At 36.0% G+C, this 23624-nt stretch overlaps 1 protein-coding gene across 2 annotated transcripts in view; it reads right to left on the bottom strand.

The window, feature by feature from the left end:
• Positions 1-6641: 6641 nt before the first annotated feature.
• Positions 6642-23624, bottom strand: part of ESF1 (ESF1 nucleolar pre-rRNA processing protein) — a 63749-nt gene continuing 46766 nt past the window's right edge. For both annotated transcript variants that reach the window (XM_078444278.2, XM_078444279.2), the window contains exons 10-14: positions 23170-23291; positions 19106-19193; positions 10564-10646; positions 8220-8366; positions 6642-7499 (exon numbers count right to left, since the gene is read on the bottom strand). In XM_078444278.2, coding sequence (XP_078300404.2) covers positions 7206-7499; positions 8220-8366; positions 10564-10646; positions 19106-19193; positions 23170-23291 — 734 coding nt within the window. In that variant the 3' untranslated portion in view covers positions 6642-7205. The remainder of the gene's footprint in view (positions 7500-8219; positions 8367-10563; positions 10647-19105; positions 19194-23169; positions 23292-23624) is intronic.

Genomic DNA, 23624 nt, shown 5'->3' with positions numbered 1-23624 from the left:
ACTCACACACACACACACACACACTCTCTCTCTCGCTCTTGCTCTCGCTCTCGCTCTCACTCTCTCTTTCTCTCAAATAAATGTTAGAAAAACTATAAAACACTTATGAAAGAAGTTGAAGATGACACAAAGAAATGGAAAAACAGTACATGGTCATAGGTTGGAAGAATAAATATTGTTAAAATGTCTATACTACCTAAAGCCATCTACGCATTTAATGCAATCCCTATCAAAATACCACTAGAATTTTTCACAGAGCTATAACAAACAATCCTAAAATTTGTATGAAACTTGTTACAAAAGACCCTAAATAGCCAAAGCAGTCTTGAAAAAGCAAAACAAATCTGGAGGCATCACAATTCCAGACTTTAAGTTATATTACAAAGCTGTAGTGATCACGACAGTATGGTACTGGCACAAAAATAGACACAGAGATCAATGGAATAGAATAGAAAACCCAAAAATGGACCCATAAATATATGGTCAACTAATCTTCCACAAAGAAGGAAAGGATATCCAATAAGAAAAGGCCAGTCTCTTCAACAAATGGTGCTGGAAAAACTGGATGGCAACATGCAAAAGAATAAAACTGGACCACTTTCTTAACACCATATACAAAATAAACTCAAAATGGATGACAGACCTAAATGTGAAGAGGAAACCATCAAAATCCTAGAGGAGAACACAGGCAGTAACCTCTTTGATATCAGCCATAGCAACTTCTTACTAAATACATCTCCTAAGGCAATGGAAACAAAAGCAAAAATAAACTATTGGGACTTCATCAAGATAAAAAGCTTCTGCACAGCCAAGGAAACAATTAACAAAACTAAAAGGCAACCTTCAGAATGGAAGAAGATATTTGCAAATGACATACCGGATAAAATGTTAGCATCCAAAATAAAGAACTTATAAAGCTCAACACCCAAAAAACAAACAATCCAGTTTAAAAATGGGCAGAAGACAGGAATAGACACTTTTCCAAAGAAGACATTCAGACCATGAATGTCTGGCCAACAGACACATGAAAAGATGCTCAACATCTTTCATTATCAGGCAATTACAAATCCAAACTACACTGAGATACCACCTCATACCTGTCAGAATGGCTAAAATTAACAACACAGGAAACAACAGATGTTGTCAAGGATGTGGAGAAAGGGGAAATCTCCTGCACTGTTGGTGGGAATGCAAACTGATGTAGCCACTCTGGAAAACAGTATGCAGGTTCCTCAAAAAAATAAAAATAGAACTACCCTATAACCCAGCTATAGCACTACTAGGTATTTACCCAAAGGATTCAAAAAAGTGATTCAAAGGGAAACATGTTTATAGTAGCATTATCAATAGTCAAATTACGGAAAAATCCCAAATGTCCAGCGACTGATAAATGGATAAAGAAGATGTGTTATATATAAACAATGGAACATTACACAGCCATTTGCAGTGACATGGATGGAGCTAGAGAGTATTACTCTAAGTGAAATAAGTCAAAGAAAAACAAATGCCATATGATTTCACTCATATGTGGAATTTGAGAAAGAAAACAGAAAACCATAGGTGATAAACACACATACACACACACACACACACACACACACACAGAGAGGCAAACCATAAAACAGGCTCAACTATAGAGAACAAACTGAGGGTTGCTAGAAGGGAGGTTAGTGGGGGGATGGGTTAAATGGATGATGGGTATTAAGGAGGGCACTTGTTGTCATGAGCACTGGGTGTTGTATGTAAATGATAAATCACCAAATTCTACATCTGAAACTAATATTATATTACACTGTATGTTAACTGGAATTTAAATAAAAACTTTTAAAAAGAAAAAAAATGGGCAGAGGACTTAAACATTTTTCTGAAGATACACAAATGGCAAACAGACAGGTGAAAAGATGTTCAACATCACTAATCATCAGGGAAATGCAAATCAAAACCATAATAAGATATCACCTTACACTTGTCAGAATGACTATAATCAAAAGATAAGAAATAAGTGTTGGGGAAGATGTGTAAAAAAAAAAAATCTAAAGCACTGTTGGTGGGAATGTAAATTGGTACAGCCACTGTGGAAAACAGCACAGATGGTCCTCAAAAAAATAAAAATAGAAATACTATAAGATCCAGTAACTCCTCTACGAGGTATTCAGCTGAAGAAAACAAAGAGTGATTTGAAAGATGCATCCGTATGTTTATTGCAGCATTTATAATAGCCAAGATGTGGAAGCAACCCAAGAGACCACTGATAGATGAATGCATAAAGATGTGGCATGTGTAGGGGCGCCTGGGTGGCTCAGTCGGTTAAGTGGCCGACTTTGGCTCAGGTCATGATCTCGCGGTCCGTGAACTCGAGCCCCGTGTCGGGCTCTGTGCTGACAGCTCAGAGCCTGGAGCCTGTTTCAGATTCTGTGTCTCCCTCTCTCTGACCCTCCCCCGTCCATGCTCTGTCTCTCTCTGTCTCAAAAATAAATAAACATTAAAAAAAAAAAGATGTGGTGTGTGTGTGTATAAATACATGTATATATATAAATACATGCGAAATATTTATATTGATATGTATAAATATTTATATATGTACATATATATAACTATTTATATATATGTACATATATATAAGTATTTATATATATAAATATATATATTATATATATATTTATATATATAAAGTATATAAATAAATATTTATATATGTACATATATATAAGTATTTATATATATGTACATATATATAAGTATTTATATATATGTACATATATTTATATGTATGTATACACACACACAGGAACATTACTCAGCCATAAAATGGATGACATCTTGCCATTTGCAATAACATAGATGGATCTAGAGAGTATTATCTAACTGAAATAAGTCAGAGAGAGACAAATACCATATGATTTCACTTATATGTGGAATCTAAAAAACAAATGAATAAAAAAACAAAAAGCAGAAATAGACCCATGAATACTGGGAAAACAAACAGATAGTTGCTAGAGGGTAAGTGGGGAGATGGGCAAAATTGGTGAAGGAGAGTGAGATATACAGGCTCCAGTTATGCAATGAATAAGTTGCAGGAATAAATGATACAGCATAGGAAATACAGTCAGTGGCATCATAATAGCGTTGTATGGAGACAGATGGTATCTCACTTGTGGTGAGCATAGCATAACATACAAGCTTGTCAAATCACTGTGTTGTAGACCTGAAACTAAAGTAATATTATATGTCAAGTATACTTCAGTAAAAAGGAAAAAAAAAATATCCCCACAAAATTGCCTCAAATATGCACATCCATTTGGGGGGAAATTGACATATTTACTATGTTGAGTCTTCTCATCTCATTTGTCTTTGGTTTCTTTCATCAGCATTTTGTCATTTTCAGCATACAAATTCCGCACATTTTGGTAAGTTTTTACCTAAGTATTTTATTTTATTTGGAACTGTGGTTTAAAATTTTTTTTTAATGTTTATTTTTGAGAGAGAGAGAGAGAGAGAGAGAGGGAGGGGGGGAGAGAGAGAGAGAGAGAGAGAGAGAGAGAGAGAGCATGAGTGAGGGAGGGGCAGACAGAGAGGGAGACACAGAATCCAAAGCAGGCTCCAGGCTCTGCGCTGTCCGCAGAGAGCCTGACGAACTCACGAACTGCAAGACCATGACCTGAGCCAAAGTTGGACACTTAACTGAGTCACCCAGGTGCCCCAGAACAACTGTGTTTTTAATTTCAGTTTTCATATTTCATTGTTAGTACATATACAGAAATGTGATTAATTCTTGTGTGCAAGACATTGTATCCTATAATCTTGCTGAACTCATTAGTTTGAGGGTTTTTTTAAAAATTTATTTATTTTGAGAGACAGAGGGAGGAACAGAGAGAGGAAGAGAGAGAATCCCAAGCAGGCTATGATGTGGGTCTCCATCTCACAAACCATGTGAGATCATGACGTGAGCTGAAACCAAGAGTTGAACCCAGGAGCCCGTTTTTGTTTTTGTAGATTCCTTGGGATTTTCTATGAGGGCAATCGTATCATCTGCAAATTGGGACAGTTATATTTCTTTCTGTCCAATCTTTATGTATTTTTTACTTTTTTATTCGTTTTTTGAATGAGTAGTGAGAGTGGACATTGTTTTAAGGATACCTGGGATATGTTTATACAGATATAAGACAAGCAGACATGGGAATGACAGTCATGATGTAAGTTTTTTATACTCATATTCCTTCAAAAATGGGGGCATAGCATATCACAGAAAGGGGCCACAAAGAGAAACACTAGGTTTGGTCAGGAAGCAGAGAGGGCAGGGGAAGATATGGGCAAGAGCTTTCCTTGTGGTTTCTTTGGGGAGGGATAGGCAAGATGGGATAAGCAGGTTTAGGATTTGCAGTAGGCTCTAGGGTACATGGGCTGTTCCTAGTATGTCTGCTTCCGGGACACAGGGTTAATAGAGTAGGGGGATAGAGCCCTGAGTGTGAAAGCCCAGTAAAGGAGGTGGTTGGGGATATGGGCTCTGGATTGGTTGGTTTGCATTTGAAAAGCGTGCTTGCCTGCAAGTTATTTACTATCTCCAGGAATTGGCTAGCATGGGGTGGGGCAGTTTCTCTAGGGTCAGTGAGGCTTCAGCGGTCAAAGCCATCATAATGCAGAAAACTTCCAGAGACAGGGTTAAAACAGCCTTGCTTCCTTCTCAATCTTAGGAAAGCATACAGTCTTTCACTAGTCAGTACGTTAATTTTAGTTTTTTCATAAAGATACTCTTTATCAAGTTAGGTAGTTTCTCTCTATTCCAAACCTATTATTGATCATGAATGGGTGTTAGATTTTATCAGATACTTTATCTCATCAATTGATATGATTTTATTTTCTTTAGTCTGTGAATATAGTGGATTATGTTGATTGAATTTGAATCAACCAGCTCTGTGTACCTGAAATTAAACGCCATTTATTGGTATGGTGTATAATTCTTTTTACAATGTTGGATTCAATCTGCTAATTTTGAGGACTTTTATGCCTAAATTCATGGGACAGATCCTCCAGGAGTCACATTTCTACATACTAACCATGTCAGTCAGTGTTTTTGTACTGTCTTTGTCTGGTTTTGGTATCAAGGATACCAACAATAAACAAATAAAATAAATGTGACCTTAAAGGTCACCCGAACTATTCTCACATTGTTGGAATTTTGACAGTGTCCACTTTTCCCCTGAGTTTTACTACTAGCAATTATTTATTGATATCCTCACATTCTTGGTGTGGAATGTTTATTTAATGTACCTGATAGTACTATTTTCATTTTTTCTTCTACCTAAAAAGTATCAATTCTTTGAGAAAAGGAGTCAGAGCTATGCATAACTTAGAAGCTCAACTTATTTGTTGTAAGCAATTATGTGCCTGATTAGTAATATGAGATTTACAATTAAAAACAGTGACTTAAAAACATAGAACTCTAAAACAAAAACAAAAAAACAAACCAAACCAAACCAAACCAATCAAACACCAAAGGGCTAAGTTTCACAGGAATCTTAAAATCAAACCCTGAGTAATTCCTACATTATGATTAAATAGTTTAAAGGAAACGAATAATTATAAAACTGTTTATAGACTATATTCATAAACATATTAAGATTCATGGTCTTGGGGCGCCTGGGTGGCGCAGTCGGTTAAGCGTCCGACTTCAGCCAGGTCACGATCTCGCGGTCTGTGAGTTCGAGCCCCGCATCAGGCTCTGGGCTGATGGCTCGGAGCCTGGAGCCTGTTTCCGATTCTGTGTCTCCCTCTCTCTCTGCCCCTCCCCCGTTCATGCTCTGTCTCTCTCTGTCCCAAAAATAAATAAAAAACGTTGGAAAAAAAAAAAAAAAAAAGATTCATGGTCTTTCAGTGAGTGAAATACTGGGAAGTTCACAGAGCATCGATAGGAACACTGCTTTATTTGGCTGAATTACCTAACAATGGCAGTGCTTTATGAAAACATACACACACACACACACACACACACACACTACTCTCTGCCTTTTTCTCTGTTATAATGAGCAATGTCCTCTTTTTTTCTTTCTCCTTTCAGAGTCTGTTTATATGCCCTTGTCATCTTGATATTCCTCTGAATTTTCCATCCTTTTATTCTTAAAAACACATACTACATTAGCAGGCTTGAATTTTTATATGAAAAATGTTAAGCTTACTATTTACCACAATCCTGGCTAAACTCCTACTGCCTTTCAGGAGCTACCGTATTTATCATTTGTTCTAAGTGACCATTTTGTTTTTTATCTTATTTATATAGCACATTTAATTCTCCTCTCTAAATGGTTAATAGTTTATAAAACCTAGGCCAGAGGAGATCCAGGAGTATTAAGGCCCTACAGGTGTGTTTTAACTTAATTTTAAAATGAATTAAGAATCCTTAAACTCTATAGTAACATATCTACCCTTCTAAGCATTCCAAAAATCTGAAGGGCAGACAGAATTTTCTGTTACTACAAATAGAAAAATCATTGCAGAGCTCACGAACATTTCAAATACAATTATGAGCAATGCAAACCTGGAACTGCCTCTTCGTAGAGTTGTCCTCTTAGTCAATTTTTCAGGTATTTTTTCAGAGAGTTTATTTAAGGTGCTATATATAGATATAAAAGTAAAGAAGTCAGTGCTACGCAAAATAATAAAAATATTTTATACTTTTATTTACAAATTAATTTCATAAACAAACTATAATAAACATGAACAAACAATGAAGTTATTGGCTTCTATCCATTATGGCCAGAAAAATAAATTTACATAGATACCTAAATCTGCCTCCTTTTCCAGAGAAATTAACATATTGCATCTACATATTTTCAAATTGTTCCTAACTCTTATTCAGACTTAACAACTGGGCACTGCTCTATTTTTATATAGAATTGTAAATAATCTTTTAAAAAATTAGGACAAGAGTAATTTTCTACTAGTATGACTCAATTTCATAAAATACAAAAATTTTATAAATCTTGTATTTCAGTTTAATTAATTATGATTAATCTGTGGAAACATACAGAACAAATCTGTCAATCATCCACAATTAAGTCAAACTGTTGTATAGGGGAAGAAATTTTACAACTGTCAGAATAAGATTTTATTCATATTCTTGAAAGAAAGCTTTGTTCCCAATAAATATTCCATCACTTCAGTACACTTTAGGAGAACACATTCTCAATCCAAAAAGAAACAACAAACAGCTATTTGACTTTTTGTTTTTTTCTTGCTTGAAACTGCTCTGTTTTGTTTTTTACAGATTTAATCAACATTGACAAGGCAGGATCAATGGACCTCTTTTGTGATTCCTTTTGAATTTCACTCTCTTTTTTCTTTATTGCCTGAGTAAGTTCTTGTTCTTTCTGTTCTCTCTGCCGGGCTTTCTCCTCAAGGATTTTTTCCATAGCTTTTGTTTTCTTGAAATTAGGATCTGAAGGATCCAAATTGAACAAGTGGGAAGTATACATTGCCTGAAACCGTGCATCCTTAACATTTACCTGCAAATACAAAAGAAAAACAAATAAATTAATAAATCAGAAGGCCCAAAATGGGGCCAAATTTTGAAGTGAGTTGTTGATTGTATAAAATACAAATGTGAGCATTTTGTATTGATTCATTAGAAAACTGTATCCCACAGACAGTCCAATGGAGTTTTAAGGCCTACTCTTGGAAGTCATTAAGTAGTTGCTGACTGCTGTTTCTAGATTTTTTGTACAGGCTCAATCAAACCCACACATAAGGCCTGTATGACTATTAGGAATATGTACTTATTAGCAAAAAGAGGGAAAAGAGGGAGTGACAGAAACAAGAGATATAGCAATGAAAAAAGTATAGCCTATTGCAGTGGCTATTGCACACAGTGATATGATGTGACATGAACCTGTTATTTTTCAGTCAAGCTTGAGTATGCATATCTTTCCCACTGTGAGCATCACACTGCATGCGATTCTAACATTAAAAGGTATGTATTTTTGGTGCAATAGGGCTACCAAAAGACAAGCCAATACTTCACCTGGTACCCAACTAAATAAACAGTGATTTGATCCACCCTGGGATGAACTGGCTGTTCTGGACTAAAAGATGGTAGCTCTGGCTCTACTACGGGCCCTTCTTAAGACATTTCAGGCTAACTTTGGTTGTGCTCCGTGATCATCTCCAGAGCTGACTTTAAATTCAATACCACCTTTAAGAGGCTAATGACTTTTGTCCCTGGTTACCTCAAAGTCATCCTCTAATAATTCCTTCTTTTTCATCAGCAGTTTTTTCTTCTTTTTGCTTAGATTCTGGTGCTCTACAATCTTATTATAATTGAAGTGTTTCTTGCTCTCTTCCTCCTCGTCCATCATGAGCAGAGCCATTTCAGCCTGTTGAGAGAAAATAAAGATCAAATACACAACAGTGCTTTCTTTCCCCCAAGCAGAAGTATGGGGTACAGATATCCCCTCTAGGAAGAGAACCTGGTCGCTAATGCTCTGGGACATCATTTATCATCTATAAACTGATTGTAGATTACCAAAACTCATAAAGAAACCCAAAGATCTTGGTAGAGCAATAAGGTAAAAGTTTTAGAAGCATCACCAAGAGGAATGAAAGTTTGTATTTAAAAACCAGACATTTCACTTATTATAACTGATTAATAGGCTATAGAAAAGATTCCCTCAATCTCTCAAATAAAAATTCCTCATTTTCACTTTGGTCTTTAAAAAAAATATATTTTTTTTAATGTTTATTTATTTTTGAGAAAGATAGACAGAGTGTGAACAGGGGAGGGGCAGAGAGAGAGGGAGACACAGAATCTGAAGCAGGCTCCAGGCTCTGAGCTGTCAGCACAGAGCCTGACGCGGGGCTCAAACTCACTAACTGTGAGATCATGACCTCAGCTGAAGTTGGGCACTTAACCAGCTGAGCCACCCAGGAGCCCCATCACTTTGGTCTTTGTAAGTAATGACACTCAATCTAACAAATGTGTAGTATTTTGTGACACAAACTACACTTTCCAAACATGTGCTTTAACAGCAAGGTATTTCTTCTTTCTTTTGCTTTTTTTACCTTTAACTTTTCAATATTGATACATTTCTATAAAGGCAGGATCTTAATATTTGCTTCTGAAATCTAATATGTCTGTTTCCACTGAACAGTGGCATTTTCTACCGACCATGGGATTAAATATGAACTTTGAGGAACTGAGTAAATACTAGAGAAAATGTGTACTAGAGAAAATACAGAGTATGCTGTCAGGCTTTGGTGAATTTTCCTATACTAACACTTAAATGGCTTTAATTTCCTTTCACTTTCATCACTGGCACCTTTAGTTGGCTTTCTTTTTTAAAGCCATTTTCCACAAAAGATTTTCTTTGTGTTCCTTTACTCTATGAACATTACTGTTACGTGCAATAAATGGAGGTTAGAAAATATGCATTATGGTGCAGAGTTTAGGTGACCAGTCAGGCTGACTCCCAGGGAGTGACATGAACATCAGTCATAGGGACACTGTTGACTCCAATTCCTACCTCAACAAAAATACATACTAATCTGTGCCATGGATCTTTGGAGTCACTGAAGCATAAGGGTCACTGCATTTTCAAGAAAAACTTTAATTTTATACATTAAATTTATGTTGTTTACATAATAAGAGAGAAATTAGCACTTGACAACATAAAAGCAGTCTGAATTATAGGACAGATCTGGATTGAATTAAAACTTATGGCAATATTATTTCAAGGTTTTAATAGTAGTATTTTTGGTCTTACAGTAAGAATTTAAAAAAATTTTTATTTTTTTATTAAAAAAATTTTTTTTTAACATTTATTTATTTTTGAGAGACAGTGAGACAGAGCACAAGTGGGGGAGGGACAGAAAGGGAAGGAGACACAGAATCTGAAGCAGGCTCCAGACTTCAAGCAAGCGTTCAGCATAGAGCCCAACGCAGGGCTTGAACCCACGAACCATGAGATCATGACCTCAGCCGAAGTTGGTCACGTAACTGACCAAGCCACCCAGGAGCCCCCCCAAAATTTTTTTAATGTTTATTTATTTTTGAGAGAGAGAGAGGGAGAGAGCCAGAGAGTGAGTGGGAGAAGGGCAGAGAGACACAGACACAGAATCCAAAGCAGGCTCCAGGCTCTGAGCTGTCAGCACAGAGCCCGATGTGGGGTTCAAACCCGTGAACCACGAGATCATGACATAAGCCAAAGTCGGATGCTTAACCAACTGAGCCACCCAGGTGTCCCACAGTAAGAATTTTTAATAATGAGTTATTTTCCTTTTAATCAAAAAGGACATGCTTTGGGTTTGAGATAAATTTCAACTTTGTACTAGTTGGAAAAATGTTTGGTAAAACTTAAAAACTGCACTGCTAAAATACTTAATTATGTGTTTTATAACTTAATTATAAATACCATTGCTATATAAGTTTTATCTTTTATATTATATTTTTATTTTTTATATTTTATTTTATAAGTTATTTTTTTTTTAGGGACAGTAGAAACTTATATAGACAACTAACTTCATTTAAATTGTACATATCAATTATCCACTAGTCATGTAACAGTGATGTTTTACCTTTTGTCTTTCTATTTCAGCTTCTTCCACTGGAGATATGCCATCTTTTGTAGATTTCACTGATTTTTTCTTTTCTTTTATACCTGGCACAACAAACCAACACAGAAGGGGGGAAAACTGTAAGACTATTCATAACATTCTGACTATGCTAGGAACAAAAATGCAAGATATCTAGGAATAATCTTATCAATAAACGTATAGAAACTGAAGAAAGTAAAAAAATATTACTAAGTGATGGCTATGGGTGTGAATGAAATAAATACATCTGGATGGGGTGACTGAATATTATAAAGAAGGAATTTCTTCTGAAAGTAATGTATGATTACATCATTAACTAAAAAAGAAAAACCATAAGATCATTTTAATAGGTATAGAATATGCATTTGATAAAATTCAACATCCATTCATGAAATAGAACAGTTATGGCTTAGTATATAATAAAATGCAGCACCATACATCACTGGAAAAAGAAGAGATTATTGAATAACTGGTGCTGGGCAACTTGCTTTATTCTGGGGGAAAAAAATTGAGTTGCAGCATCATCTTACAATGTACAGGAAAATAATGCAGATAGATTAAAGAGTTTAACATTACGGGGGAAGAAAACAACACCTAAGAGATATCCAGGAGAATAGTTATCTGAGCTTAAACAGAGCTTACATTTTTAGTGTAAGAACAACAGAAAAAATCACACACACACAAAAGTTACTTTAGTATATAAACTCTTAAAACTCTGTATATAAAAAACTCATCTGGAAAATGAAAAATTCATCTTTGCATTAAGAATTTCACAGTAAAAGTTTAACAAAACTCATTCTCTGAAGACAAATTTGATCTTCGGTTAACTTTCTAGTGCTATTTTTGGGCAAAACTACTTATGGTAATAATGGCTCCTTATTGGTACCCTGCTTATATTCCTAGGGACTCAGGGACTTCTGGAGACAAGATGTTAGATGAGATGTTCTTGTCCTGAGTAACAGGTAGTCATGAACAGCAATTAAAGGCACTTGAGGGGCGCCTGGGTGGCGCAGTCGGTTAAGCGTCCGACTTCAGCCAGGTCATGATCTCGCGGTCCGTGAGTTCGAGCCCCGCGTCAGGCTCTGGGCTGATGGCTCGGAGCCTGGAGCCTGTTTCCGATTCTGTGTCTCCCTCTCTCTCTGCCCCTCCCGCGTTCATGCTCTGTCTCTCTGTGTCCCAAAAATAAATAAAAAACGTTGAAAAAAAAAAATTTAAAAAAATAAAGGCACTTGAGTCTGGAGCAGTTGACCTGGGTTTAAATTCTGGCTGTACCACAGTTTGGTTGAAGCAGTGTGGGTCTGTGTCCTTATCTGTAAAATGGCAATTATAATAATAGCACCTACTTCATAGGGTTACTGTGAGGACTAAATAAACTAGTAAACATGAAGAGGTCAGTTAATACCTAACACACAGTGCTATAAAATGCTTGTTGTTACTGTTATGATAGTCTGACTACACATACATAAGATGTCCTGGGCTCCTTGGTGATCATGCTGATGCCTGATTTTTTCTTCCTTTTTTGGGTCTTTGGAGTAGGAGGGATACAAAGGGAATGGGTGTCAGGGTGCAAAAGTATGAAACACTAGTGTAATGAATAAGACAGTTCAGAATCTACAAAGACATGTTCTGTTACTCTAGAATGTTATTACACGATGCCAATCTTCTCTGAACTACTGAACACGGTCTTCTTTGGCTAAGCTGTGTTCTGCACTCTCAACGCAGAGAAACCAATGGTCTCTAAGCTTACATAGTACTTACTATTGTGATAGGCAGCAGCACTGTTCTCTTCACTTTATATATATTAACTAATTTAATCCTCACAACAATGCTGAGGTAGATTCTATTATTTGTTATAATCTTCATTCTGTGGATGAGGAAACCAAAGCACAGAGAGCTTAAGTAATTCTCTCAAGTTTAGTACGTGAAGGAACCATGATTTAAACCTAAGCAGTCCAGCTCAGGCTCTCTAATGTTAATCACTAAGCTATATTCCTTCACTATCAAATATAATTCTCCTTCTAACAACTCTTTCCATTTAAAATGCATTTTGTGGGAATGCAAGCTGGTGCAGCCATTCTGGAAAACAGTATGGAGGTTCCTCAAAAAACTAAAAATACAACTACCCTACGGGCCAGCAATTGCACTACTAGGCATTTATCCAAGGGATACAGGTGTGCTGTTTTGAAGGGACACATGCACCCCCATGTTTATAGCGGCACTATCAACAATAGCCAAAGTATGGAAAGAGCCCAAATGGCCATCGATGGATGAATGGATAAAGAAGATGTGGTATATGCATATACAATGGAGTATTACTCGGCAATCAGAAAGAATGAAATCTTGCCATTTGCAACTACGTGGATGGAACTGGAGGGTATTATGCTAAGTGAAATTAGTCAGAGAAAGACAAAAATCACATGACTTTACTCATATGAGGACTTTAAGAGACAAAACAGATGAACATAAGGGAAGGGAAACAAAAGTAATATAAAAACAGGGAGAGGGACCAAACAGAAGAGACTCATAAATATGGAGAACAAACTGAGAGTTACTGGAGGGCTTGTGGGAGGGGAGATGGGCTAAATGGGTAAGGGGCACTAAGGAATCTACTCCTGAAATCACTGTTGCACTATATGCTAATTTGGATGTAAATTTTAAAAAATTAAAAATAAAATTTAAAAAAAAATGCATTTTGTGGGGTGCCTGGGTGGCTCTGTTGTTTAGGGGTCCAACTTTGGCTCAGGTCATGATCTCATGGTTCATGGGTCTGAGCTGCACGTTGCTGCATTGGCCTCGGTGCTGACAGCTTAGAGCCTGCTTTGGACTGTGTCTCCTTCTCTCTCTGCCCCTTCTCCACTCTCACTCTGTCTCTGTCTCTGTCTCAAAAAATGAATTAACATTAAAAAAAATGCATTTTGTTGTGAAAAAGTAAAATTCACAGAATGTAACATGGTTGAATAACTGCAGCTAATGAGGGATAATAAGAAAAGCAAAGCCTAAAGTGGAGAGAGGCTTTAGAAACTGCTCCGTGTGTATTAAGTCCCTGCTGTACTTCGGCAGCCATACCCAGCTGAGAGAAAACGCCAGCATAAAGTGTTTAGGTTCACCCCTCAGTGCTACCAAGACATTTGTCTACACTTCCAGGAAGAAACATTTGTAGACAGCCCTTCTTCCTAAAGTGAAAATCTTTATTGCTCCCATCTCAAATATTCTCCAGGAAATGGAGGTATCTGTTTTCAGATTATGACATTTTCTCTATTTTAAAGAATGTGTATCTATATCTATATATATATCATCAGGGTTCTAGTTTCTTAGGGTCTGACTTCCACACCCTAAGTTTACTTCTGCTCCTATGTTCTCAAGGCAAGAGTTCCTTCTGAAGTGAATGGACAAGTGACGTACGCAGAAGATCATCCCGTGGCAGGAAAAAAACAGGCTGTATATGATTAATACATAAAGGAGATAAAGATCTTCATATACAACTGTGGGAAATGATTTCAAAGAACCCACAACTAACTGTTCCAGATTTTATAACAACCTGGTGAAAAGTAATAAAAATAAACTTGAAAGAAAGATTGTAGCAAAGGAGGAAAAAGAATCTCCAAAATGGTAAGGGTTAAAAATGATATCCAATTTTAGCATGATAAAAATTTTTTTGCTCACAAAGAATTTACTCTGCCGGCCTGAACTGTTTAGTCAGAAGATAAATAATGTGTAGAAATCCTTTCTGCACTGTTAACAAGATCATATTAAGAGAGCATATCTTATTTATTTATTTTTTTAAACATTTTTTTTTTCTCCTTGGAAAGTTTTCAGACCTAAGTTAGATAAGAGTACTAGGGAAATGAAAGTCCCTGTTCTGAAATGTTGTATTTATTTTTTAGTAAATCTTCTGGCAAGTAAAAAACCACATGTCCTGGGACTGCTGCAAAAAGTACATATGGATGATTCTAATACATAGACAGAGATTCAAAATCAGATGTTAATGGCTTAAAAAAATAAATCTAAACAATCCTTACTGGGGCTTACTATCCTTACTATCTCTTTAAGCAACAAATGTAACAGAATACATCTATGGAAAAAGATTTGTTGTAAAAATAATTGACCTGTACAAGGAATATCTGTAAAGGAAATTTCATATTCTATTACTTGTAATGTCTGAGAAGCGTTCTCATAAAAAACTTCCTCCAGAGGGTTTAGCTGAGTACTTCTTAGGAAAACAGTTAAAAGAATTCACTGGAGGGCAAATGCGGTCTCAGTACTGACCAGAAGGGAGTGATAAAGCCCCCTTGCAATTCACTGTTTTTGTAGCAAGTTCCAAGATTAACAGATACAGATTGTTAATCATCCTTTGGACCTGGGCATTCTGGCTTTTCTGGGAAATCCAGCAGTTCCCTATATCCACTTCTTATACACATGGGTCCTTGGCTCTGGCTTTGGTCTTCACAACATACTCATAGGGTTACAAAATGGGAGCCCATTTAAACTCAAGTTCTACCATTTACCACTGGCCCTTGGGCAATTCAACTATGTTTTTTGAATTTCAATTTACTCATCTATAAAGTGGGCTGAAGTTTGGATTAGAAGACAGAGTACATATAAAAGCATTTTAAAACTGCAAGCCACATATGCAAGCAGTAGGATATAAGCACTCATCATACTGTTTGAATGAATCAAGTATGTATACCATATTATTAGATTTTCAGGATGGTTTATTGTTTATCAAATATCTAGGTTGTCAAGACAAAGGATACATGTTAATAGGGTATATTTACATGTGATGTATTTTATTTCTCTCCTACTTCTTCAAAAACAAAATCTTATTAAAGAGTTTATGCAATTAGACAGCAATAAACAAATTTTTCCAATACAGCTGATACTTGAACAACACAGAAGTTAGGGGCACTGACCCCCCACATGGTTGAAAATCCATTTGTGCCTTTTGACTTCTACAAAACTTAACTACTAATAGCCTACTGTCAACCAGAGACCCTACCAATAACATAAACAGTCGATTAACACATATTTTGCATATTTGTACCTACTACATTTATATTTTTATGATAAAGTTAGAGGAAAGAAAAAATGTTATTAAGAAAATCATAAGAGAAAATACATTTACAGTACTGTACTACATTTATAAAAAAAAATCCACGTATAAGTGGATTCACAGTTCAAATCCATGTTGTTCAGGGTCAACCGTATTTCATTTCTAAGAGAAAAAATTAACTATTAACTAATTCTAGAAGTACATATTTTTGAACCTCTCATCTGATATCAAATTTGTAGTTTAGAAAAAAATTATAGCAAGTTTATAGTGTAGGGGAAAAACAGAAGGAAAAGTGAGAAAAGATTTCTAGTACTCACAACTGGCTCCTAACCCAAGCCAAACATCAGGTCTGGCATTAATCAATGAACTCAATTCCTCCATATTTTGAAGAGTATGTAAGTTTAGCTCTATGGGATTGCCAAGGGCAAAGGTGTTACAAATGTATCCAAGTCCATCTGGCTTAAAATGTCTCTGTCCTGCTCAGCCATGGGGCTTGAACTATACACCCTTCCAAACACTAACGCTTTTCCTCCTATTCCACAGCTGCTCCTTCTCAGTTTCTTCAACTTTCTCCCTACCTTCCAAGTAGTACCTTCTCCAGTATGACAGAGTAATAGTGCCTTATGTAAGCTTTACCCAACCTAGAGCCCAATCACGCACCCTCCTCTCTTACCAATGCTTTTAACTTCCAGTTCTATGGTTTGAAATACTATTTATATGCTATTGATTCCTAAGTCTGTATCTGCACTGACTTTTCGGCTGATCACCAAGACTTCTTTATAAATGTAACCTAATACATCTCAAAGTGATTATACCCAAAATGGAACTATTGACCTTACTTCCCACCCAAACCTACTGTTTTTACATTCCTTCCTGACTCAGTAAATGGAAGAATATTCTTCTAGAGACTCAAAACAAAAATCTAGTTCTGCTAAATTTCTTCCTTATTCAAGTAAGTCCACAAGTGTATGTCTAAAATATATCTAGAATTCCATTTACTTTTCTCCTTCCAATTCCATTACTGGCATGCTACCTAAACCAGTATCACCTCTTGAAAAGCCTGGTCTCTCAGCTCTCACTGATGCCTTTTCTTCAATCTGTTCTCTTCACAGGAACCAACATATACACCAGATCATGTCATGTTCTTGCTTAAAGACCTTTCAGTGGCTTCCTGCTGTTAGGAGAGTAAAATCAAAATGTGTTGCCATGACACAAGGCCATGCAGGGTTGATCCTGTGTCCCAGCCTGGCCTCCTATCAAACTCCTCTGACCATTTTCCAGTCACATTGGGTCTTTCAATTTCTCCAACACAAGTTCTTTCTCACCTCACAGCCTGTATACCTACTTTTCCCTTGTTTGCAATGTTCTTTATGCCTGACTCCTTCTTATTCTACAGGTCTTATTCAAATGTCACCACCTTGGAAAAGCCTTTTTTTTTTTTTTTTTTTGGCCCCCCTCTCTGTCTAAAGTAAGCTACTCTTCCTTCCTCCCAGTTTTATCCTCTATATTACGCTATTTTCTTTAAAGTTTGTTTATTTGGGGTGGGCGGGGGGGGAGAGAGAGAGAGAAAGAAAACAGGGAAGGGGCAGAGAGAGAGGGAGAGAGAATCCCAAGCAGGTTCAATGCTGTAAGTGCAGAGCCCCATGTGGGGCTCAAACCCACAACTGTGAGATCATGACCTGAGCCAAAATCAAGAGTCAGACACTTAACTGATGGAGCCACCCAGGCACTCTTACCCTATTTTCTTTAAGACACTGATCATATTCTTACAATACTCTTATCTGTTTACCTGTTTAGCATGACTTCCTTAATACCACAGACTTCTCAAGAAACATAACCATGCTTGTATTATTACTGTTATATCTCTAGCCTAGCAGTGTCCAGCACCGAGGCGGCAATATTTATTGACAGTATGAATAAACAAACATGGCAAGATACATTTTTTTTGTCCTAAAATTTATGTAAAAAAAAAAAAAATTCTCAGCCTTTCTGTTTTTCTTTTCCCTTTAAAGAAACAACTTAAGCCCAGATACAAATAATTACTCTTAGGATTTATTCTGAAATCAAAAGTATATTGAAAGCAAACAAATTTTATCTACACTTTTCCTTGGAACTTCTGCTACTACCTTTAGTGAGAGCTTATTCACTATTTACATGTGCTGATTCCAAGACACAAGCCACCCCAAGCCATCAAACAATTTAACTTACTCTTTGAATCCTGCCCTGAGTTCTACAATCTGACCAGACTGTACATGCCAAATGAAGCACTTTGGAATGAGAACAAGGAAACTATAATGCTTTGCATTTCTCCATTATAAACTTGGTTTTCTGAAAGCAGAGGATAAGGCTAAAATCCATCATCTTCTAGAAATGACCGCTCAGGTATGATAAAAAGCAGAATATGCTAAGTTTCCATTTCCCTTTCCAATTCCTAAGAATCTGACATCCTATAATAGACTTTATTCATCTTGATCTCCTTTTTCATAAAAAAAAAAAAAAAAAAAAAAAATGCAAGTGCTAAAAGGCTATAACAACCAGGAAATAATTTTGAGCAATTTTGACTTTCCTGTTGAGAACTATTCTGGCCCACTAGTCACCAGGGACAAGAAGCAGGGAAACTTCATAAAATCCTTCTCTTTACAATGCCAGCTTGGAGTTGCTCCAGGAGTAAGCCTTTTGGAGTTCATGTGTGTGGTATTCTGATCAGGAAAAAGGCAAAATGCATGAGAACAAATGGAAAATGCTTATAGTAGTCTCTGTACTGACTTGTGTATGTATGGGCTGAACCTTACCACACACATTTATACATAACCAAAAGGTAAGAATGAAAGCATTAGGGAAAGAATGAGCAGTGCATATACAATGGAAACAAAGCTCCTTGGATACAGGAAATCAAATACCAGATAGTTCTGGGATCCAAGGTAAAAGGGGAGGAAGCTGGCTTTCATCTACAATGATGAAGCAGGATAAATGTAAAAATGGATAAATGAAACATAGATGTTTTTGTATATTTGAGCAGAAAAGCTTTCATGCTACAACACCATGTAAAAATTCTAAGAAATTTATACACACATCCACATAAAAAAATTTATTTCACACTTTCACTTTTTCACAGTCTTTGTAAAGACCTAGAGATATGTCATAGAAAAGCAGTGTAAGCACACAAGAAGATCACTTCCTTTCCCCTCATCTTTTTATAGTCAATCTGTCTATAAGGATATTTCCAAAAAAGGGATCCCTAGTAAACCATTAAATCAATCACATCACCAAAGCCTCCTATAATGAAATTATTTGTATGCTGACCCTTTGTAACTAGATAGATGTTTATACCCCAAAGGACAGACCTTGCTTATAAGCCACTAAAGGAGGTACACAAATTCTAGGAATTTTAAGAGAATGAGTAGTTTACACTGTTTCCACCCATGTCACCTTTCTTTAAATTCCAATTAAAAACTCAAATATGGGCTGGCTTACCTATTTTTGTAATTTCTTCGGCAAAGTATGGGTCATTCAGATCAACATCAGAGGGAAGTTCATCTTCACTGGCCTCTTCAGCAAGAGCCTTAAGGTGAATATAAAAATATATACAGTTTATTACAAAGACCATGAAGAAAAATCCTATCATTTCTTTTTCTTTTTTTATGTAAGTACCCTATTTTTTTTTTTTAATTTAAATTCAAGTTAGTTAACCTATAGTGTAGTACTGGTTTCAAGAGTAAAATTTAGTAATTAATCACTTACATATAACACCCAGTGTTCATCCAAAAAAGTGCCCCCCTTAATGCCCATCAACCCAGTTAGCCTATCCCCCCACAGCAACCCCCACTTTGTTCTCTGTATTTAAGTTTTTTATGGTTTGCCTCCCTCTCTGTTTTTATCTTGTCTTTCCCTTCCCCTATGTTCATCTGCTGTGTTTCTTAAATTCTCATGAGTGAAATCATATATTTGTCTTCTGACTTATTTCACTTAGCATAATACACTCTAATTCTATCCATGTTGTTGCAAATGGCAAGATTTCATTCTTTTTGATCACTAATATTCCACTTTGTGTATATACATATATCCATAAATATATATATCACATCTCATTTTTATTTTTTTTAAATTTTATTTTTTTAATGTTTATTTTTGAGAGAGACAGAGTGTGAGTGGGGGAGGAGCGGAGAGAGAGAGGGAGACACAGAATCAGAAGCAGGTTCCAGGCTCTGAGCTGTCAGCACAGAGCCCAACACGGGGCTCGAACCCACAAACTGCAAGACCATGACCCGAGCTGAAGTTGAACGCCCACCGACTGAGCCACCCAGGCACCCCAACATCTTATTTCTTTTAAATCAAACAGTTCAATCTAGAATGAAACCAATTTTTAAAATTAATTTGTAAAATAACTCCTATCTGATCATTCTTTTGTTTCTTCAACAAATATTTATGGATAAAAATAAATATTTATGGAATATTTAATAAATGCATAAAGCTATGTAGGGTTGTTGGGAAAAGTGAAAGTTATCAGATACATGGTTTCTGTCTTTAAAAAAATTATAATCTGGCACCTGGGTGGCTCAGTTGATTAAGTGTCCAACTCTTGATTTTGGCTCAGGTCATGATCTCATGGTTTGTGAGTTCAAGCCCTGTGTTCAGCTCTGTGCTGACAGTGAAGAGCCTGCTTGGGATTGTCTCTCTTTCTGTCCCTCCCTGACTCACACTCTCAAAAATAAATACATTTAAAAAAATTAAAATGAATAAAAATTTTACAATCTATAAAAAAAAAGCTAGACACGTAAACAGACACATATATTAGTAATAGCAGTTCAAGATAGGAAGTGCTAGAAGAAGCAAAAATGAAATGATACAGACATTCAAAAGAGAAGAACACTTTTATGTGGGTGATCAGTGAAAAGATGTGGCCTTATCTCTCACAAAATTGAGAAATGGCAGTGACTATCAACAGCTTGAAGTTATACATTGTGGATTATCATGTAAATAATTATTTATAACAATTTATTTGCTGGTTAAAGAAAGTGATTTTTTTTAATTTATTTTTTTTTAATGTTTATTTATTTTTGAGAGAGACAGAGACAGAATGCGAGTGAGTTAGGGGCAGAGAGAGAGGGAGACATAGAATCCGAAGCAGGCTCCAGGCTCTGAGCTGTCGGCACAGAGCCCGACGCAGGGCTCGAACTCACGAGCTGTGAGATCACGACCTGAGCCAAAGTCGGATGCTCAACCGACTGAACCACCCAGGTGCCCCAAGAAAGTGATTTTTTTTATTATGAAAATTAAAACATATGCAAAAGCAGTAAGGACAGCTTAATGAAGCCCCTGTTTTCATCACCCAATTTTAACAATTATTTTGTTTTATCTATAATCCACCCTTGAAAACTCTTTGGCTATTTTTAAGCAAATGTGTTGGTTAATATTTTTCCTAATCAAATTTCAACAGTCTACTAAATTAGAATACTTAAATAAAAAATCAAACCTATATAATAAATAGGACATGTGAACTGAGGTCGGACAAACCAGATTGAGGTTATTTCCAAGAATCTACAAAGTGAGTCATTTTAACAAAAATATTCAGAATACATACTGTTAAACATGATCTTCCATGCTGAAGAAGACCCACCAAGCCCTAAAAAGTATTCATTTTGATATTAATATCCTTTTAAGAACAAGAGATTCTATGAATTTTGTTTACCAAACTCTTAAAGTAGATTCAGTAGTAATAAATTTTTCTAACAAAGATTATAGAATAACTACCTATCTACTCACATCACTGATTTTAGATCTAAACTTTAGCTGCATCAATTATTGCATATAAACATGTATTCATTTCTTCAGTAATAATTTTTCAACATCAAAATGGAAGCCACAGTGAGGAAAAGGGGCAAAATATTTTTAATATGAAGGAAATTCTTGAAACTCCTCTGTATACGAGAACCTGTGGGTGGAAGGGATCTGCTGGAATCCAGCAGTGATCCAGTACAGAGCACTGAGCCTAGAACAAACTGGCACTCAACAAACATATTTTTAGTGGTAGTAATGAGTCCAGGCTTAGCCCAATGAAGGGAAAGAGTAAAAGCACAAGATAAGCTCAAAGTGCCCAGCAAATGAAAATAAAAGAGAATAGCTACTAAAGGTCTCAGAAACAAGAGACTACTTTATTGACCCAAAAAGACCCAGTTGTAAGTTTTACAGTACACAGATGGCTTAATAACTTGTGAAATTATTCTATTTAGAAGATATTTTACTTCCTGCTTAGTTTTTTTTTTTTTTTTTTTTTTTTTCATTTATTTATTTTTGGGACAGAGAGAGACAGAGCATGAACGGGGGAGGGGCAGAGAGAGAGGGAGACACAGAATCGGAAACAGGCTCCAGGCTCTGAGCCATCAGCCCAGAGCCTGACGCGGGGCTCGAACTCACGGACCGCGAGATCGTGACCTGGCTGAAGTTGGACGCCCAACCGACTGCGCCACCCAGGCACCCCTCCTGCTTAGTTTTAAAAGAAGTTCTAAGGAAGAGGGGGGACAGGGCTTTTACCCTTTATCCTCATTGTATTATCTATTTCCAGGAACACTGACTAAATAGAGGAGTATTAAAAGTCCCTCCAGTGCATCATTCAATTTTGCAGGGTTCCATCTTCACAAGCACTGAAAGTCACATCTGCATCAAAAGCACAAGCTTATGTAGTATATTTAGAGAATACGGTATAGTGGAAAGGACACTGGAGTGAGAGATCTGGATTCTGGTCTCAGCTTGGCCATTAATAAGCTGTGTATCTGGAGATGAATCACTTAATTTCCAACAACTATAAAGCATCAAGATTGGACTAGAACTAATCGTTTAAGATTACTAAAGTTGCAAAATTCTGTGATTACTGATATTATCTTAAGGCAATAACTGTACTGCTAGAATGCTACATTTCAATGACAAGATAGAGCATTTTTAGCAGCAAAAACCATTAAGTGGTCTCTGCTGTTACTAAGGACTCTGTGGAAAAGATATTATCCCCCCATAATGGGAGTCAAATCAGATTTTTCAAGACAACATATTAGCACAGAGGAAATAGCCTTAATTAAAGGGATTTAATGACAAGATGTTAAAAGATTCATATGATTAATACTGAAAAATGAAAAATTCAGGTTGAGAAACACAAATGTAGAAAAAAATTCATGCATGTTAAAAATTTCTATGTGTATATATCCTCAAGTAGAAGAATCTGTATGCATATTTCTTTCTTAAAAATAGAAACAGAACCAAACTGTTTTATATCTAGGTATCAATTAAGCTGTTTATTTTATTTAGGTAGCATGTAAATGTAAAATACTAGAGCACAGTAGTTAAAATGGCTCTGGGCTTTTATTAGGATTTGTACCTCATTATGTAGCTTTGTAGAAAACACTTAAGCTATTGGGTTTTCCCTTTCCTCTTTCTTAAAATTGTGATAACATGGCCTACTCTAGTGAGTGGTTAGCTATCTATCTTCTGATATCTTCTGATACATGATTGTTGTTCAATAAATATTTGCCCAAAATTATCATTGATACCTTTTGTTTCTTTTTCAGTCTTTTCTTCTCTTTCTTTTTCTCTAAAAATTGTTCCCAAGGGGTCAGTTTATCTTTTCCTTCCAGTTTGTTTCTCACCATCTCTTCTGCACTTTCTTTCAGACCTAAGAAAAAACACAAATAGAGTTCAGTTTAAAATGTTATTATCTTATTTTAAATTCTATGCTGTCCCTTTTCATACATTAGCTGGATATAGTTCTATATTCTACAAAAAGAAGCTTCCCTCGTCCTTAGGTAAAATAAAAGTATTTAAAAAAAAATAAAATAAAAAAATAAAATGTTATTATCTTCATTCAGTTGAAAATATAATTTACCAAAAAGATCACTTACAGATATTTAATAGAGTAACAAAATAAAATACAATACTGAATTATGTAACTCCAAAATCAGAGTAATATAGGATCAAATCATATCAATGCTATTTCCTAATAACAAAC

This window comes from Panthera onca, chromosome A3, assembly GCF_046562875.1.
Source record: "Panthera onca isolate mPanOnc1 chromosome A3, mPanOnc1 haplotype 2, whole genome shotgun sequence".
Classification (NCBI taxonomy): domain Eukaryota; kingdom Metazoa; phylum Chordata; class Mammalia; order Carnivora; family Felidae; genus Panthera; species Panthera onca.
Note: the sequence above shows the minus strand (reverse complement) of the source record. Positions and strands in the feature narration are given on the sequence as shown.